Raw genomic sequence first — 19,498 nt, forward strand, 5'->3', positions numbered from 1 at the left:
AGCAGTTATTAGCGTCATAATGTATGTTCTGTAGCAGTATTTTCATAGGGTTAACAAACAGGTAACTGAAAAAGCAGATACAAAAATGTTAGAATCAGAAACTCACTATGGACTCAGACAAACCTTTTACGAAGTTCTTTGTTGGTTTTTTTTTAGTATCTCTGCTTGGATTCTTTCTTTTGTCAGGAGCCGTAAATGACAGTCAAAAAAAAATGTGCATGCAAAATGTCTAGCTGTTCTATAACTCAGACAGATTAATATTTAGATATAAAGAAACTGGTGAAAATGGAAAAAGTGCGGTGGCCAAACTGGTGTGTTTTGCAGGGTAAGAATGCCACATCAACATGAGAGCGTGTTAGAAGTACTTTAAGTCTGGCACACACACACGGTTGCGCACAGAAACATACAACTATGCATAGAAACTGATGCGTAATTATGTTCGACGTTGATTAGCAAATTACAGCTAAAACCTTTTTTTGATCCCCTTGGGGTCGTAATTAGAAAATCTGTGCTGGAAAAAACCAAGGACGCATTCCACATGGCAAAGTGCGCTCGCCGAGCCGCTGAATATTCTAGCTGCGCTGATATAACATTGCAATAATAACATTATAGATTATGAGAATGTCTCGTGTATTCTGCAAAGTTTTTAAAAGGAAAGTTAGCTTGGTTGAAATATTATAAATGCAACACTCAAGCTGCTGTAACATCCTTGACAGCATGCTCACCAGTTTAATTAGCAGACATTTGTACACTCATTATTGCAGGTCTTTTGCTACAGAATGTGTTTATACTTTGCTTTGGAACAGTTTGACATAAGGGAGACTTGCACTATTGTCTCCCCCGGCTCTCTCTCTCATTGTGCTGTGGCATGGTATTTACGAGGTAGAGTTTAGCTCTGTGTGCTTGTACGCACTGGACTGTGGTGTGCTCTCTGAAACCTGTCAAAAGTATCGCGTTCAGTATGCGTCCGGCGTTTCTCTTCTCATTCAGAGAATGAATCCTTTAGAGACAAAATAGTTTTTTTGTGTGTAACAATTTGTCTTGTACTGCACCGTGTAATAAACTGAGGAGAAACAAGAAAAAAGAAAAAAATTAACCAAAAAAAAAAAAAAGAAAAAGAAAATCTGAACCGCAAACCGTGATCATGTTGATTTGGATGGAGGCTCCTCCCTCCGCTGTTCTGGGTAAACGTGTGTAGTGCTGAGACTCTGTCATTTTCATTGTCCGGTTTTTCCAGCTACCTCCACATTTTTCGCTTTCTACGTTATTCACTTAATTCAGAAGGGAAACCTTCAGATCCAGTAGGGAGCGACGCTTTAAGAGGCTACAGCTATCTTGAAGGTCCTTCAGCAATGGAGCATCGGTTTACAGATTTCAGTTATATTCCATTGGTGTAATGTATGTGTGGCATGGCGGCTTGGCTTTCCTCAAAGACATTGGCTTCCAGATATTTTTTCTTACATGACCATGTATCCATATCAAAGCCTGCCATTTTAGTTATATAGCAGTTATGGTTTATGAATGAGAACTTAGTGGTTCCTTATAATGTGAGAAGGTTCACTAATGGGAGCTGGTTGTGTCTCTTATGGTTTCTACATCCATTTGGTCATTTTTCTCACCAGCCGTCTGGGTTCCTCTCACGTCAGTGTGGGACTTCAGTGCTTTAGAGAACAAACATACTGGTTGGATTAACTGGGACAGGTGAGCCATCTGAGGGCGGAACAGCTGATTAACTTTGACAGGTGCTGGGGAGCATAGTCACTCTCATAATAACCTCAGTGTTCAGCGTGGGGGGAGGGAAGCAAGACACAGACGGTGATCGCAAGGTCATGTGACCTGCTGGGGGAGGGGCAGGAAATGGAGGCAGGTGTTGAGGCCTAAAGTAGCAAAGAGCGAGCTTGTGTATCCTTGAGCCCCCATAGAAAACACCCGGGCAAAGTCATTTGTCTCAGTTTATTCTCCAGTTCTAACTGTATGACGTTGAGCACTTGGTAACAAGTAGAACTATTCAAATATGAGTCCGGATCGAGCGACGGTGTACAGTACACACACGTGGCAAGTATTTGGACTTTGACCTCTATATGTGGAAAGAAACATTGTTCTTATGTATCCTTTTCAGTCCTCACCGAACCAAAAATCGTATATATATATAATTTTATATATAGATTTACGATGTTTGCTATGAGCATAAAAGCAGAAATAGATAGCTGGATGCCACTGGGAATGAACTTGTTATGAAAGCTAATCTTTTAACCTTTCAGCCTTTTCAGTATATAATTATACTAAATAAATAAGTGAGCAATTGACAGTAATGTTTCTATAAATAGCTGAAGAGGAGTCTAGACAATGTGGAATGTAATTTGGCCAAAATGTCACTGTTAGTATTAAACCATAATATAGACAAAGGGAGGGCAGAGCGACTGACCAGACGTCGGCGGCAGTGTCGCCGTTCCGTTACTTTTCTCGTTGCCTTTGCCATGTTTAATTCAGCAATGACTGATCACCTTCAGTCTCAGTACCTATAAATGGCTGTGATTTTCCAGGAATCGCTCACTGAAGCATATACCTTTAAGCTTCAGTGGCGTGTTTCATTAGCTTCAGTTTTAGCATGATGAATTCCTTACTGTACAGAGTACCGTGGTACCTGTGACTTTTCCCCATCCATGAATAATGTAGATGTTCCGGTGATGTTCCGGTTTGTCCACAATGGTTTTACACAATGGAGCCGTTGCTGAGATATTAAGAGTTCAGGGGCCTAAGACATCAGCCCAGAGACCTAATCCATACAAGGGCCCTCCAATCATACTCCGCCCAAACCCCCAATTCCCGCCCCCAATTCCAAATGATCAATATGATAATGAGGTCATCCTGTCTGATAGGTACAATATGTGTGTATGTTAGCTGAACATATATGGAATACAGTTTATTCAAAATTTCAATGTTTTTGCTCGGGGGGGGGGGGGGGGAATGTCCAGGATGTAATTCATCGTGTAACCAGAGAATGTAAAGTGTCCAATTGAACAAAATAGTACCAAACCTTAATTTTCAAGTCCTGTCAGTTTCAGAATTAACAAAAGATGTCTGGAAATCAGAACCAGCTTGCAGAATCCAAGCCGGTGAATCCTGTGGACGTTCTCGCCTCTTACCCCTCCGCACTGCTGCCTCCATACCTGCATTACTATTCCAACACATACTAAAAAATTCCAGATGTGTCCTGCATAGATTTATTCACTGTGGCCTTCAACACGACTCTATTCATGCCGCTCCAGTTAAACGTGTCTTTCTACTGGCCGACAGGATACATGTACGGTTACTCGTATTCTAAGTGGAATGCATGCAATACGAGCGACTCCTCCTAGAGCCATGTCTGCTACCTAATCTTTTCACTGTACCTGCGTAGTAGCTGCAAACAGCAAATTAGGAAATTTCGAGGTTTTTATTTTTAGTTTTGTTTTCATGATATTAGCATCCACTGCATATTCTCACATCAACAAGAACGGCGTAACCAGACACATTTTTCAAAAGGTAGTAATTCTGGTAATCTTTCTTGCTTAATGTTTGTGTTTGGGTTATGGTCCATCTGTCCGAGTTCAGTCCATTTGTGAGTAGATGGAGGTTAAATTATTCCCATGAACATACACAGACCGTACTGCTCAGACCTCAGCAATTCATCCATTTTCTGTGATGGCTTATCCAGTGCAAGGTCACCATGGTTATGGAGCCTGTCCCTGGAACCAAACTGCACAAAGCAGCGGCTATGCTGCATGAGCCAGGTCCTCAAAGGCCCGTAGAGGCCCTCAGAGGCCCGTAGAGGCCCGTAGAGGCCCTCAGAGGCCCGTAAAGGCCCGTAGAGGCCCTCAGAGGCCCGTAGAGGCCCTCAGAGCGTATGCTCATGTATTTATCGACACCTGCAAAATACCCCCACATACACACACACAGATTAGGCTTCTGATTCTTTGTGGGGACCATCAATTCATTCCTACGTCAAAAATTCGAATCCCAACAATGACAACCTTAAGCAAGGCAAAGCATGTTTATTTACATAGAAGAATTCAGACACAAGGCAATTCAAAGTGTTTCACAAAGAACGTCTGTAAATAAAAGATATTAAAATCACATTTAAAAGACAAAATAAATCCATAAAATTAAAAATAATAATAATAAAAACTTCATTAAAAATAAAAGCCCTAAAATCCCCCTACTCTGCCATAACCATAAGTAACCAAACAAAATACAAGACTTTTGACATTTTTAGTGTTTTGATTACATTCACAGATTTTTATCAATTTTGTTTCCCCTTATATGGACCAGAAAAATGTCCCCACAAGGTCAAAATAGCAGGTTTTTCTCACATTGTGGTAATGTAACATATACATGCCCACCGGACACACAGCCAGGAAGCAAATCCACCACCCTGCACGTAAGAGGCTAACCTGCTAACTGTTAATCTGCTCAAGCACCATCTTCAGTAATCCTGAAGCTGACAGCTGGCTTACAAATTTAGAGTTATTTTATTAAAAATGCACTGTTAATTTAAAGTGGTTTTCACATATCTAATTTCAATAATATTCCAGTGATTATGCTAAAATTGCCAACCTGAAAGACTTTATTTTTCACATATAAATCAAACAAACATTTTGCGAGCCACCCCGGTTGACTTCATTGGTATTCATTTGCTCATTCTGTGTAATGACAACGGGCAGCTAAAATCCAAGTGGAAATTTCCACTCCCCAGATCCATGCTTCAATGAGTGCTTGGGGTGGGGGTTGGGTTGGGGGGTGGGGGGAACGATAGCAGCACCAAGCAAGCTTGACACAGCAAAGCCAGCTGGCAGCCTCCTCTCTGCCCCAGGAGGCCATGCCAACACATCGGAGAGCAGGAGAGGAGATGCCATCGGGTGGGACGTTGCATAACCACCCCCCTCCCCCTCCCCCTCCCCCTCCCCCCAGCACTGTGCCGACAAGAAGACAGACAGCAGAATGGACACGAGTGCAGATACCGGGAGGTCCAGTTGAGCAGATGGCAGCACAGACAGCATATCAAACAAGGGCAAAGACTGTCTGATGCTGGGCCTGGAAGAAACGTCAGTACGGAAATTTTGCAATCGGGTAAAGAAAAAAAAAAAAGACCACAGAAACCCCTGGGGGAGCGAGAGATAAAGAGCCACCCTCCGCTTTCAGAAATGTGTGTCCCAGCTAATGAATCACACAATTCACAGCTCACCCACTACTGTGCACAGGTCACAGGCAGCCAGAGAAAACGATGTTTAAATGATATTTTTGTTAGTGTGAAACTAGGACATTATGCCTGTCAAAGTGTGCCATCTTAGCCCCTTGCAAACCATCTCAGTATTTGCAGCAATACACCCTTTGTATGCTGCCACTAGCACACCCCCTATAGCTAGCCGATATCTCATCGCCTTTTTTTATCTAATTAAGTTAATTGGTTAAGTGAACTGGTGGTGAATTTTAATAACTGTATGGAAGGGCTGAGGTGCTCCTGTAGGAGAGGTTTGGGAACTGAAGCGATGCTAATCTAGCCATCCAGCTGGATATCAGGAACTTCTAGGAGAGCAGATGAAATTCTTACTGGTTTTTATTCTGTTATTTTTAATTTTCATATATCGTAACGCTAAATTGCGTTTTTTGTTCTGAGCAGGAGTGCATTTTTTTTACCTGGATAAATAGCTTTAAACATTTCTTTTGGCTGCCTAAGACTGTAACACAGCACTGAATATAAACAGTTGTTAGAGCCCCAGTGACACACACATGGGCATATCTTACCTCAGAGGAGTATTCAGGGCAAAAACAGGCCCTGGATTCTATCTAAGGGCCATTGTGGAAGCTGGAGGTCACCACCCTGAAAGGCAGATTTATACGTGAGGAGGAGGGGGGCAGTGAAAACGGATTGGGAGGGGGAGGAGCAAAAAGACTGGAGACTGGGGGAGGGGTGGAAAGGGAGATGGGAACAGGCGAACTTTGGGTGAGAACTATGGGCAGAGAATAGACGGCATTTGCTGATTCTTTCATGCTTATGTGTGCTGTTCATGTCTCCTATCTGCTCTTCCAGCTGATGTCACAGTGAAGAGTATTTAAGAAACCTCACAGTTTCTGAGTCACCTATGCAAATTGGCCAAATTGGGTCCCTCAGCAGAATTTAATTTTGAGCACCCCCCCCCCCCCCCCCCCCCCATTACAAAATGACTGTATCACGAAATGCCATTTAGGTTTACAACCTTTATTAGTAGGAACAAATTAAATGAAGAGGCTCTTTCGCTGCATTTGACTGCTGATTGGTCAGATGCTGCGTGCTGTCAGTCATCGCGGTGACGCGTTCGGTGTCAGATTACTCGGCTCATTTTCTTTCTCTCCTGCCTTGGTGCTCGACGCGCCTCACGGCAGCGATGCGCATCCTTTGCGCATTTGCAGAGAATGTGTCCCCTTGTGGAATATGCCCCCCCCATGGATCTGAGTGTACTGCAAAACCATTAAAATTAAAATGGGCTGAGAGAGAATGTAGGGCAGGGCAGCATGGCATGGGTCCACATCTGAAGCAGGATGCTAAAAATAATGTGATAGCATTTCCACTGGTGCCCAAGTCTTTTGCGTTATAATTAGCCAAAGTCTCTGTAGCGATATGTGACGTTTTGGGGTCGTTTTCTTACTGTATTGCAGTTCGTGGTGGATCTTGTTGCGAAGCCCAGTTTGTGTAATTTGCCTTCTTACAGTATGAGAAAGTCACAGCCCCAGTGTCTGTGACTGAGACGAACTGAGGTGTGGGTGCATAAGGCTGCATAAACTCACAGCGGAAAAAAAACCGTCAGAAAAAAAAGAATATGCTTGTTTAACTTCCTCTTTGAAAAAAAAATTGAATTTGAGAGAGAGTGAGAGAGAAAGAGAGAGAGAGCGGCAGTATGTAAACACCCTCTCGGAAGACTGGAGCGCAAAATGAAAGACGTAGTGATGACATTTGCGTAGGGTTCTGAAGAGAACGGGGTTCACTCGTTAGCATCGTAGCTCTGGGTGAAAAAACAGGCCTTGAGAATAAATAGTTGTGGGAACCAAAAAGAGCCTGAGAGTCTCTCAGCACCAATGGAGAAACATTCCACCTGTGTGATGCTCATTCTGGCATTCCTGCAAACAGGTAATCCTGCGTCCTGCTCAAAACATCCTCCTTCTTGTCCTTGCGCTACTGAACGACAGGTTAGCATGATGTGAACTGTTACCACGATTTAATGTAGCTAAACCTGTGACAATCATTTAGTCCGTGCCTTCGGTTAAAATGAGCTTTAACATCAGTTCACCGACATAACACCGTTAATTAAACTCGCGTGCTTGGGGTAAAGATTAGTTCATGTGAAATACAGTGCATACATACAAATACATATATAAATACAGCAAAGTAGAAAACATAGATATTTTTATTAGCACAAAAGAGCTTGCTTCAGTTTTTTAGATTTTAGTCGTTGATCAGTAACTATAATGAACATAAACAGATTTTCACAATTACAGATATTTCTCAAAAAATGCGTGTCTGTGAGAAATGTAATGTTTCACCAGGTGTGGTTAAATGTACTTGTCAACCACGAGGACCGCAGGACACATCTGAAATGGGGGTGGGGGAGCAGGCTTGGGGGGGAGGGGGGGGGGGTTTGGAAACAGAGTTAGATATGACCCCCCCTTGTATGACTGAACCAACAAGAGCAGCGGCTTGGCAAACCAGATGGAGGGAACCTTTATCTGCTAAACTGGACTTCCTCTGTCTGGCCAGCCTCATTGACATCATCCTCCACCATCTTCTTAACACAGGCAGAACCAACAACAGGATTTCCATCAAGCAAAGACAAGAGCGCACGTCCCTGGTTGTGACCTGTGACCTCAGCGGTGAAGACAATATTGTCCAGATAAACTGGGAAAAGATGAATGGTTCCAGTCGTGCAATAGTGGGCATCATGCACCCGAAGTACGGCGTTCACATTCCCAGCGAGTACATGGGCAGCATTGAGATCCTAGAAAGTTCCCATTTCAACACGTCCTCACTCATTCTGAACCAAGCGGATGAAAATAATGGCACCTGCTACTGCTGCATATTCATCACCTTTCCCTCTGGGAATCTGCCTGGCTGCATAGAGGTGGCCAACATGAAAACTGCAGGTAAAAATCTGTCAAGTAAAAATACGATGAAGATTAACTTTATTGATCCGAGGGGGAAATTCTTGTGCGTAGAGCAGCAGCTACGTGGAGCACAGATGAACATGCATATAATGAAGAGACACAAAGTGCAAGCAAGTAAATGTGGTGCAAATCAGTCTGGTAACACTTTACTTAAGGCCATGTTTTTAGTAATTTATAAACATGTTCATAATGCATCATAATGCATTCATAAAGCATTATAAAGGCATCATGGCCATGTTTACAGTACACAGCATCCTTAATTCTTTTACCTACCATTGTAATGCATTATAAAGGTATATATAGCGCATTTATAATGCAAACATGGCTATGTGTTACGCCTTTTGATAAATATTTATAGCCATGTTAATAATGCTTTATGAATGCATTATTTGTTACGAATGTGTTTATAAATTGCCAGAAACATGACCTTAAGTAACACGTTTCCAACAGTTTTTGAAGTACACATATAGAATATCCTGAAAAAAGAAAAGTAGAACATTCAGGAAATAAATGAATATTTAAAAATAAGAATAATAATAAATATGCTGATGGCACATATGCAATGAAAAAAACGAATAGCACCAGGCTTTTGCAGTTGCTGAGATTGGATCAGTGTTGCATCTCCAGCTAGATGTAAGAAGGCCAAGGCTTACCAAGGGCACTAGCAGTGATACTGAGATACTGATCTCCCGAAGCTGAGCTGCTGAGCTGCTGAGCTAAGTGCATTCGTGTGCTTCGCTCCGTGTGCCTGCGATGTGGATCTGACGCACACATCATCACACGTGGCAAATGTGTGAAATGTGTGCAGCACCAGCTCCTCAGCAAGGATTCCAGGTTCCTCCAGAGCGGCTTCTGCTGGGAGGCTCCGTCATTCTCGTCGTCGTCGTCGTCGTCGCCACAATATACCTCAGCTGGCAGCATTTCTGCAGCAGGTACGAGACCCTCCCCTTCTTACATTTACTGTGCTGAACCCTCTCTCAGACGTGCCTCAAGAAATCAGTAACAATACATTTGCTTAGAAGATTCACTGGCTTGCAGGAAGTGATCACTGCATCCGGACCACAAACGTTCACCACAAAAATACACAAATGGTTTACAATATAGTTCAAATTTGACTGTAATATTCACTATAAAGTCTTTTATTACATTATCTTGAAAGATTAAACATGTCGCGGCAGTGTGGTGGTGCAGTGGTTAGCACTGTTACCTCACACTGCTGGGATCAGGATTCGATTCGTATTCTCTCTGTGTTGTTCTGGGGTTCCCTCCATACACAGTGCAAAAACATGCTGATGTTAACTGGAGTTACCAAACTGCCCATAGTTAGGGGGACCAATTTCCTATTTTATAAAAGTCCGTGACTGCAATGAAAAAACTAAAAATGGGTACAAAGGGGTACAAAAACTCTTGTATTTTGCTTGGTTACTTATGGTTAGGGCTGGGTAGGGGCTACGGTTGCCGTAGTTAGCGTTAGCATTTTTCCCATAGAAATGAATGAGCGGTCCCCACAAAGACATGATTACTCAACATGTGTGTGTGTGTGTGTACATGAAGATGGATGGATTAAATGTGTTTTGGAAACTCTTTACTCGAGGGGGCACAAATACTTAGTAGTTTTCCACTGAAGTACAAATCATGAACAAATATAGTAGCTACTTGAGATGCATCATATGCAAATGCAAAATGCATCATGTTTCATTGAGGAGCAAACATGAGGTCAGTATTCACTTGAGTTATTCATTACTTCTTCAGCAGTTTCTTCGGTACTGTAGCTCACACAGGTTTACAGAATCAACAGATATAGTAACTGCTTGAAATAAAAGATGTTACAATTCAGTAATGATGAAGAAATGAGCGATTAGTATGCAACTATTGTAAGACTTAGTCTGTGGTTGATTAATACATAAGCAATAGCAAATAATACTACATTATTTGTGTCCCATCAAGTGTCATCAAGCAAAAGCTGAACTGATGCATTGCAAGGTGTTCTCTGAAGACATAAGAATTGTGTAGCTAAAGTTCATCAGTGATGGCACGCTATTGATGTCTGTCGGAAACTTATTGTGCAACGGTAGCGGTCATTGTAAAGGGTCTAGGTGCACAGTGTCGGTAGACGGTGTGGGACCACAAGGGGTACAAGTACCAACAGCTGAGAAATGAGGAGCTGAGGGAGAAACATACAAGGACAATCAATAAGTGCTGGAGTTTAAAAGGTGGAAAGTAAGACTTCTGAGCTGAACTTTGGTTGTAATTGGGAACCAATGGCGGCCAAGAGCTGGAGAAGCAATGGGTGTTTGACAGCAGATGAGGGTCACAAAGTGATCATGTGAGTGTTTGCCGAAAGTCCTGCGGTTACAGCACTCAAATTTGGACAGGAACATATTTTAGACAACCAGCTATAACTACCGGTAAAGATAATATTATTCGGCAGCTAATAATTGTATTTATTAATTTTATTTTAGTGAGATTTAAAATCCCAGAATTATTGGCTGTCTTCAGTTCAATGATAAGTGCAAAATGTTTTCTGTTAAAATATGGCTGATATGCAAACGGATTCTCACATATTTTACAATATAAAAGGATTCACAAACTTCTCTAATGCTAAGCGGTTATCCCATCTACATTCAATCTCGCATAAACAGCCAGCCCTCCCACATTCCGGGGCTTCGGGGCGCAGGCCCCATGCGATACATGCACATAAAATGTTCTGGTCCCCTTGGCGAGGAAAACGAGCATGTGAGTGTATGGAGGTGAAGCGAAAACACACAAGAAAAGCGAGACACGAAGGTCACTGCGAGTTACATGGGGAGCAGCTGTAAAAGGAGACGCATCCTCCCAAGCAGCACTATGCGTATATCTTACGCATTTACGAGTTGCGTTTTTTACGTGTCGTCTACTGGCCTTCGCATGTCGTCTGCGGCTCTTGCAAAACCCCCTCAAAAAAGTCCCATTTAATTTCTTATGTTGACACTGCGATACATCGAATCCACGATGGGGGAAAGTGGCGATGCAGACTGGCTGACTGTATAGTGTACACCAATATACAGTGTCAAACGTGAAACACTTTACAGAATCAGGCAGGCAAAGAAACCATTGTGTATTTTGTGACAGTAATAAGTTGTAAATTAACCAGCTATACAAGCTGAATGGTAGAAGAGAAAATATATAATGATTAATAATTGTTCATAATTTTAGGAGACGAGTGTTTCAGGTGCATCAGACAAGCCGATTGCATGAAGAGGACGATATTCAGGTAAGAATGAGGGTTCTTCCATCTTCTGCAGAGCTTCAGTTAACATGGGGTTCTAGCACTTACTTATGGAGGTGAACTACATTGCATTGTTTTCCACTATTACCAAGAACAATAACAATGTGGTTTCAGTAGATGGCGAAAATGATTTCCTGTATATAATTTCCTTTGACTAAAGCATTTCGTGAGTGCAAAAAAATGTCAGATGCCTCACTTCCTCCTTGAAGAGCCAACCCTCTCCGCATCTACATTCTGTTGGTGTTCAGGAATCTACAGAAGCATCCCCACAGCGGCTGGCTGACAATGAATCGCCTGAGGCTTTTGACCCTTCAAAACTTTATGCACAAATAAAAATTGACCGCTACTACGAGAGACTGTGGAAGGCTTGCCAAGCTGCCAAGTTTGGCCTGTCTCCATTGGCCGAATCAGGTGCCCGCAAGATCTACTATCTCCTGGGCGAGCATAAGCCACCACAGAGTGATCAGAAGAAAGAGGAGTTCCTTCAGATATGAGCTATAGGAGGTATGAGCAGATATGAAACTTTCTGGACAGGTATTACTTTTTTTTCCTGTTTTGTCATTTTAAATCATTTAAATCAAATGTATCTTTTTACTGGAAACATCTAAGTGTTCCTGTTTCATTACAGACTTGGATTGTCTATGGTCATATCCTACAGAGTACCACATGGAAATGAAAGTTACTTTTGTATATAAACAGCGTTCAATAAAATAAAAAAAATCTATTCAGCATTGTTTGAAGCACCGCAGATTATAAGGCACGGACTGAAATGCAAGGACACAGATGCAGCACTACAACCGGATATGCGTAAATGAATGCTTACACGCAGAATGTGCGCATGAACGTTAACGATCATCAAAGAGCAGCAGTTTTCCGTCACTCAGGAAGTGGAAGGTTTTTTCAATGACACTCCAAAATTTACACACGGCTTCCTTTTTTTCCACTTACGTAGCTCTTGGCTGAGCTGATACGATATTTAAAAATAGATGTTTAAATGATAATAATGCCTTTTCCATTTTGACAGTTTCTATGTACGCTTACAAGCGGCACACACACTAATGAAAAAGGCGGCTAAAGGCAGTGATTGCGTCAAGCTGCATATGAAGGAAAAGATGACGTAAATTAATATAAGTATAGAAATATAATTAATAATTAATACTAATATAAAAATATAGCATGACTAATGTATAACATAACTAATATAAAAAAAAGTTTAATAACCTTAGCTGAAAATACAATACCAATCTCAATCATTTCATTGCTCATTTCACAAAATATGGGTATTTTTTCATGATTACTAAGTATCTATAGCAGTTGCCATCCTCTTCATTTAATTATTTATTCAGCAGGCTGTTCGGAAGTTTCCCCCACAGAGATCATGAAAACTTGGTAATATGAGCTATAGCAAACAAACCAGGGGCTGTATCAACGTTAACACACAGTGCACTACTAAAGCATTAAACTGCCAAGCTAAAGATCCAGCTGAGGTAAGCAGTCACTTCTAGTCTGCACTTCAATGGATGATGTCACCACTGCAGCAGACTCGTCATGAAAATAACCACAGCTGCAGGACAGGAATCAGTCAGTAACGATTCAGTCACTGCACCAGTGAAGTTGTTGCAGCGTCAGCTGTAAATTAAACCTTTTCAAATATAACATCGTACTGGGTCTGAAAATAAGAACTTCCATCCTTAGTTAACTAGCGTAACCTTTTTTTCCCACACAGGGGTGACATGACTATACTATATATGGTCACCAAGTGACGTTAGCCTTTTGTTGGTGCGTGTACAGCTGTCGCCTATGCTACGAGGGCCTGGCCTTTGAATTATAGCATGCCAAGGAGCACTAGATACAGTCGACGATACGTTTTGGTTCAGAAATCAATCCCAGAAATGTATGGCCAAATATGTCCCATTTATAAAAATAATGGAGTGATTCTCCCATTCAGCTCACCCTCAGGCAGTTAAAATGATGTAAATTTTCTATGGACATTAAATATATATATATTTATACAGTTAATTTACCATGAATCATTTACTTAAGGCTAGTTGACTGAGAAAGAACATGATTTTTTAATTGATTTTAATAGTGCAATGTAACCCTCTTACCGCCAGATGGCGAGCTAAAATAAAAGGAATTACGCATCTAAGAAACGCTCTTTACAAATGGTAGAACGTGTTGCTGTGAACGCTACGTAACAACGGCCTGTAAAAGTCAGGGCTGCCGAATGTCCTGTATGCGTGTGTGTGCAGACCTGTCTCGAATGGGAAGTTTTACTGCAGCCAGCTGACCAAAGTTGGTGACATTGAAAAATATGTATAAATATTAACTTTTCCAGTAGTAACTATACAATCTGGTTATCATGTAACCTAGATAGAAATTTTAATATAATTTTATCCGTGTATAATTTTATCCAGATTTTTTTTTTATCTGAAGCAAGAATGGAAGAGTTAAATACCTTAATTCTGTAATATTATTTAAAAATAAACATAGGTAAAAGTCGCGCTTTTGTTGTTCTTATGAACTACTGGACTTAAGTTATTACCTATTTTGATGCATTGACTACGCCAATACGCTCAAGATTCAGAAGCGTTTTATATAATAAAACAAACGAAAGCTGTATTTGTACGCAAGGAAGATAGGCGAAATCGGCGGCCTGACCTTCTGGCTGGCATCCCGGGAGATTACGATGACGTCATGGCCATCTCAGACGGCAAATACGAAGGCAACGATTACCTGCCTCACCGCTACCACAGCTGGATGACGGAGCCACACAGGCTGGTGATTCTAGCCAAGAGAGATGGAAAGCTGGTAAGAGGACTCTGTAGTGGGCAAGGTGTCAGCCAACATTAAGATGCAAGAACAAGTGAGATGGAGGATTGTCTGGAGAGAATCTGTGTTATCGGTGGAGTTTGTAGAGCACCAGGTTTGATACTGGGGAGTAGCAGCTCATTACGATATTATACTGGAAATTTTACAGTGAGCATGTTCTTGCCCATGATTATGAAGACAATGGTGGTGACGTTCTCTCAGGTGGCACTGGAGTCCGGGCTGATTGTTGAGGGGGGCAGTACGGTGGTCCTGGAGGGGACCACCCCCAGCGAGTCTGTCCCAGTAAGCAGGGGCTGGGGTCCTTCAAAGATTCACAACTCCGTACATCCGCCAGCTTTACCCCAATGTCAGGATGAAGCGGTGGGCTTGGGGAGAGGACCCGGGACCTGAGAAGCTGGCCAAGGTCTCACTGCTGACAAAGCGGGTGAGTTGAGACTGATGTTAATATGCCTTGGCCCCGCTTATGCTGGGTGGATCTTGCATTGCCCCCAGACATGTCAGTTCTGCTAACAGTGTCTCTTGAGGCGTTTCACTTTCCTTTAAGTGATGTTCCCTGTTCCTGGTACCCCTCTTCCTTTGTCCTTTTCATCCATTCATGCTCTTTTGCTCTTCTATGGCTTACTCACTGGGGGCTTTGGGTGAGGATACTGTAAAGCGCTTTGAGACAATGTAATGTTGTGATAATGCGCTATATAAAAATAAATTTGTTGTTGTTGTTGTTGTCTTCTGCATAATCCCTTCTGTGCTCCAGGCCATCCTCTCACTTCAGATTAAGACGGAGGCTTTTGATGCCTTTCTCTCCACCTTACGGGCTAAACTGGAACATGAAAAGGGGACAGGAAGCCTGGACCAGGAGTCCAGACTTGTGGTCTTGGAAGAGGAGCAGCTGAGGCACATTCTGCTGGATCCCGGTGTTTCCTCTCAGATCGAGCTGCCCGGTGATGTGATTATTCAGGACTGGCAACCCTTGAAGCTGCTGGAAAGCAACCTGGAGATGCTGCAGAGACGAAACCTCACATGGTTGGCCGATGGCTTGGAGAAGCCAACCTTCCTCAGCCTGCACACCCCCCCTTATCCTATCCCTTATAAGGGAGGGTCCTTCTACTTCAGTATTGACCTGTTTGGCACCAAACCAGATCTTGCCTACAGGGCCTTGCTGGCCCACATGGAGATGGTGAGGGGTGAGATTCGGCGCATGGTTCTTATGCGCATATACATGCATCAGTCGTTCTGGGGGAGACTGCGGGCCTTTTGTGAGTGCTCTGCGGGGGTGAGGCAGTTTCAGGACGGCTGGGAGCAGTTGTTCGTAGTGCAGGAGCTCTGATTACATGGCTGGGGGAATGTGCAAGAGCAAATGTTTAACGCTGCATGGGAATATTTTGCATATAGATGACTGTACTGCCCTACAGAGGCAGAAGTTAGTAATTGCAGATTCTATCAGAATTGAGTTACTGGACCCCATAGTCTCATGACAAAATATTTTACTTCAGCTGTGTTTGATTTTTAAGAAGATAGAGAGGGGAACCCCAGCCATTCCATTTATCTGCTGAATTTCACCACCAGCTCAAGCACGCTGTATTGCTAGTGGTTGAGTCAAACAATACACTGGTGTATTGGTTGCTGCAAGTATTGGGGTAAATTTAGGAGAGGCTTTGAAATGGCTAAGCTAAAACACTATGACAGATTTAAATAATGCCATAGTTTTTCACCGTTACGGGGTCCGGACAGGGAGGCGGAGCCGAAGGAAGCGGCTGGCGAATGGCGGACAAGCTGCTGACGATGAAGCCTGGGGGATGAAGATGTGGCGGCATGTAACAACACCAACATGAAGTTCATTTAAACATCCTTCTCTTTGGCTGCCTTAGACTTTTACATCGTACTCTACTTTGAATATGAGAAGTTAAGCTATGGAATATTGTGATTTGATTATGATTTGTGTACCGCTTGGTAACAATCCAAGAAAGCAAATTGATTGTCATTTTTTGTTAGTATTTCCTGACTCAAATGGATCTATAAAACATACTGAAGAAGATGCATATTCAGTGTCAGAAGTGGATATGAAAATTCTTAGCCACCCATTGCGATGACAGGAATAAGAATTATAGGGAATTACTTGACATCCGAAATAATTCATTGCTCCTTAGATGCATAGAAATTGTTTCTAACTGTCTTGGGGGCATTGAGGTGGCACAGTGGTTAGCGCTGTTGCCTCACACCTCTGGGACCAGGGTTAGAGTATCTGCCTTGGTTCCATGTGTGTGGAATTTGCATGTCATTGTGGGGCTTCCTCTGGGTACTCCGGTTCCCCCTCACAGTCCAAAAACATGCTGAGGTTAACTGGAGTTACCAAATCGCCCATAGGTGTGCATGTGTGAGTGAATGGTGTGTGAGTGTGCCCTGTGATGGGTTGGTGCCCCATCCTGGGTTGTTCCCTGCCTTGTGCCCTGTGATGGGTTGGCGTCCCATCCTGGGTTGTCCCCTGCCTTGTGCCCTGTGATGGGTTGGCGCCCCATCCTGGGTTGTCCCCTGCCTTGTGCCCTGTGATGGGTTGGCGCCCCATCCTGGGTTGTCCCCTGCCTTGTGCCCTGTGATGGGTTGGCGCCCCATCCTGGGTTGTCCCCTGCCTTGTGCCCTGTGATGGGTTGGCGTCCCATCCTGGGTTGTCCCCTGCCTTGTGCCCTGTGATGGGTTGGCGCCCCATCCTGGGTTGTCCCCTGCCTTGTGCCCTGTGATGGGTTGGCGCCCCATCCTGGGTTGTCCCCTGCCTTGTGCCCTGTGATGGGTTGGCGCCCCATCCTGGGTTGTCCCCTGCCTTGTGCCCTGTGATGGGTTGGCGCCCCATCCTGGGTTGTTCCCTGCCTTGTGCCCTGTGATGGGTTGGCGCCCCATCCTGGGTTGTTCCCTGCCTTGTGCCCTGTGATGGGTTGGCGCCCCATCCTGGGTTGTTCCCTGCCTTGTGCCCTGTGATGGGTTGGCGCCCCATCGTGGGTTGTTCCCTGCCTTGTGCCCTGTGATGGGTTGGCGCCCCATCCTGGGTTGTTCCATGCCTTGTGCCCTGTGATGGGTTGGCGCCCCATCCTGGGTTGTTCCCCGCCTTGTGCCCTGTGATGGGTTGGCGCCCCATCCTGGGTTGTTCCCCGCCTTGTGCCCTGTGATGGGTTGGTTCCCCATCCTGGGTTGTTCCCCGCCTTGTGCCCTGTGATGGGTTGGTTCCCCATCCTGGGTTGTTCCCCGCCTTGTGCCCTGTGATGGGTTGGCCCCCCATCCTGGGTTGTTCCCCGCCTTGTGCCCTGTGATGGGTTGGTTCCCCATCCTGGGTTGTTCCCCGCCTTGTGCCCTGTGATGGGTTGGCGCCCCATCCTGGGTTGTTCCCCGCCTTGTGCCCTGTGATGGGTTGGCGTCCCATCCTGGGTTGTTCCCCGCCTTGTGCCCTGTGATGGGTTGGCGCCCCATCCTGGGTTGTTCCCCGCCTTGTGCCCTGTGATGGGTTGGCGCCCCATCCTGGGTTGTTCCCCGCCTTGTGCCCTGTGATGGGTTGGCGCCCCATCCTGGGTTGTTCCCCGCCTTGTGCCCTGTGATGGGTTGGCGCCCCATCCTGGGTTGTTCCCCGCCTTGTGCCCTGTGATGGGTTGGCGCCCCATCCTGGGTTGTTCCCCGCCTTGTGCCCTGTGATGGGTTGGCGCCCCATCCTGGGTTGTTCCCCGCCTTGTGCCCTGTGATGGGTTGGCGCCCCATCCTGGGTTGTTCCCCGCCTTGTGCCCTGTGATGGGTTGGCGCCCCATCCTGGGTTGTTCCCCGCCTTGTGCCCTGTGATGGGTTGGCGCCCCATCCTGGGTTGTTCCCCGCCTTGTGCCCTGTGATGGGTTGGCGCCCCATCCTGGGTTGTTCCCCGCCTTGTGCCCTGTGATGGGTTGGCGCCCCATCCTGGGTTGTTCCCCGCCTTGTGCCCTGTGATGGGTTGGCGCCCCATCCTGGGTTGTTCCCCGCCTTGTGCCCTGTGATGGGTTGGCGCCCCATCCTGGGTTGTTCCCCGCCTTGTGCCCTGTGATGGGTTGGCGCCCCATCCTGGGTTGTTCCCCGCCTTGTGCCCTGTGATTGGTTGGCCCCCCATCCTGGGTTGTTCCCTGCCTTGTGCCCTGTGATTGGTTGGCCCCCCATCCTGGGTTGTTCCCTGCTTTGTGCCTGTAGCCTCTGGGATAGGCTTCAGATCCCCCACAACCCTGAGTAGGATAAGTGGTTACAGAAAATGGATGAACGTTTACTGTGAAATTTACAACAACAGATTTACATATTCAGTTTATACTGCACCTGTTGCAGTCTAGATTTGCAGATTCTCATTTTATAAGAGTAGCTTAGACAGTTTGTAGCTGCTAATGCGTAATCAATTTGTAGGCTTAGATAAATTTATATGCAAAGTAATCGTACTTCAATGTCACAACAGTCTCTTAATTATGAATTATCTCATAATTATGAAACGCAAATCAATATTCAGGGCTGCCAAATGTGTAGCTGTTCCTGCCGCGAGTCCTCATTTTCCTGTTATGCATTGCAGTTTTCAAACTTAGAATATTCAAGTTATTACGAATCGGTTTATGCATTTGCAACTTGAGTACCACGTTTACAAATCAATATCTCGTAATTTCAGATTTGCATTTGCATTTTTGTACATACAGTTAAAGATAAATCTATCTCCATAACTTACAGGGTATTGGAACTGTTATATGTATGTGAATGCGTGTGCAGACTTGTCTCGATTTGGGAATCTCACACCAGCCAGCTGACCAAAGCCGGCATCCCTGCCTCCCTCCGCTGATAAGAGAAACAGCAGCGAATAGCATAATTTTTTTGGGAAGAAACGTTTAGTTTGTGAAAACTTAAAAAAAGATCTGATCAAAGATCAAAAAAGATCAAAATCTGAGACTGTAACTTTGCCTTGCACAAATGCGAATTGACTATTTGCCATGTCCTGCCTTACTGCTCCCCACTGGTAAGTATTCTGTAGTTTTGCATCATAACCACCGGATGGCAGTTTAGAGCCATCTTGTAGAGTCAGTTATATTAAAAGTATTGTGAGTTGTGATATAAGACAGTGTGACGTGTGTGTGGGTGTGAAACATACAAGCCAAACTAATCGGAGGCTCGAATTTAAATTGCTGAAGTTTTGCAGGGTCGGGAGAGGATGGCGTTACTGCGGCTCGGGCTGCTGTTGCATGTTGGGCGCAG

The 19,498-nt window shown here is 44.4% G+C and overlaps 2 protein-coding genes across 4 annotated transcripts; both read left to right on the forward strand.

The window, feature by feature from the left end:
- Positions 1–6,903: 6,903 nt before the first annotated feature.
- si:ch211-196f2.6 (immunoglobulin domain-containing protein) lies at positions 6,904–12,554 on the forward strand. Of its 3 annotated transcripts, none has more exons than XM_049028745.1 (6): positions 6,904–7,144; positions 7,810–8,154; positions 8,984–9,107; positions 11,371–11,428; positions 11,692–11,947; positions 12,072–12,554. In XM_049028745.1, exons 1-5 carry the CDS (start codon positions 7,093–7,095, stop codon positions 11,935–11,937), a joined length of 825 nt encoding a protein of 274 aa, XP_048884702.1. In that variant the 5' UTR covers positions 6,904–7,092; the 3' UTR covers positions 11,938–11,947; positions 12,072–12,554. The 3 variants fall into 3 exon arrangements, with proteins under 3 accessions (XP_048884702.1, XP_048884701.1, XP_048884700.1); XM_049028744.1 differs by having other exon boundaries at positions 6,905–7,144; positions 11,692–11,977; XM_049028743.1 differs by having other exon boundaries at positions 6,905–7,144; positions 11,692–12,554.
- Positions 12,555–14,109: 1,555 nt separating this feature from the next.
- LOC125750622 (probable N-acetyltransferase 16) lies at positions 14,110–16,311 on the forward strand. The gene is given in 4 exon segments (XM_049028747.1): positions 14,110–14,254; positions 14,477–14,568; positions 14,570–14,699; positions 15,027–16,311. Coding segments are annotated over 4 exon segments (909 nt in total). The 5' UTR covers positions 14,110–14,140; the 3' UTR covers positions 15,600–16,311.
- Positions 16,312–19,498: the final 3,187 nt, after the last annotated feature.

The sequence above is a fragment of the Brienomyrus brachyistius genome, chromosome 10 (genome assembly GCF_023856365.1).
Source record: "Brienomyrus brachyistius isolate T26 chromosome 10, BBRACH_0.4, whole genome shotgun sequence".
Classification (NCBI taxonomy): domain Eukaryota; kingdom Metazoa; phylum Chordata; class Actinopteri; order Osteoglossiformes; family Mormyridae; genus Brienomyrus; species Brienomyrus brachyistius.

Bases quoted from the DNA above. Each gene is read 5' to 3' on its own strand.
- si:ch211-196f2.6 (XM_049028745.1), top strand. From the start codon at position 7,093: ATGGAGAAACATTCCACCTGTGTGATGCTCATTCTGGCATTCCTGCAA. The intron at 7,145-7,809 runs GTAATCCTGCGT...TTCTTAACACAG, and splicing joins TCTGGCATTCCTGCAAACAG to GCAGAACCAACAACAGGATT. The intron at 11,429-11,691 runs GTAAGAATGAGG...GTTGGTGTTCAG, and splicing joins ATGAAGAGGACGATATTCAG to GAATCTACAGAAGCATCCCC.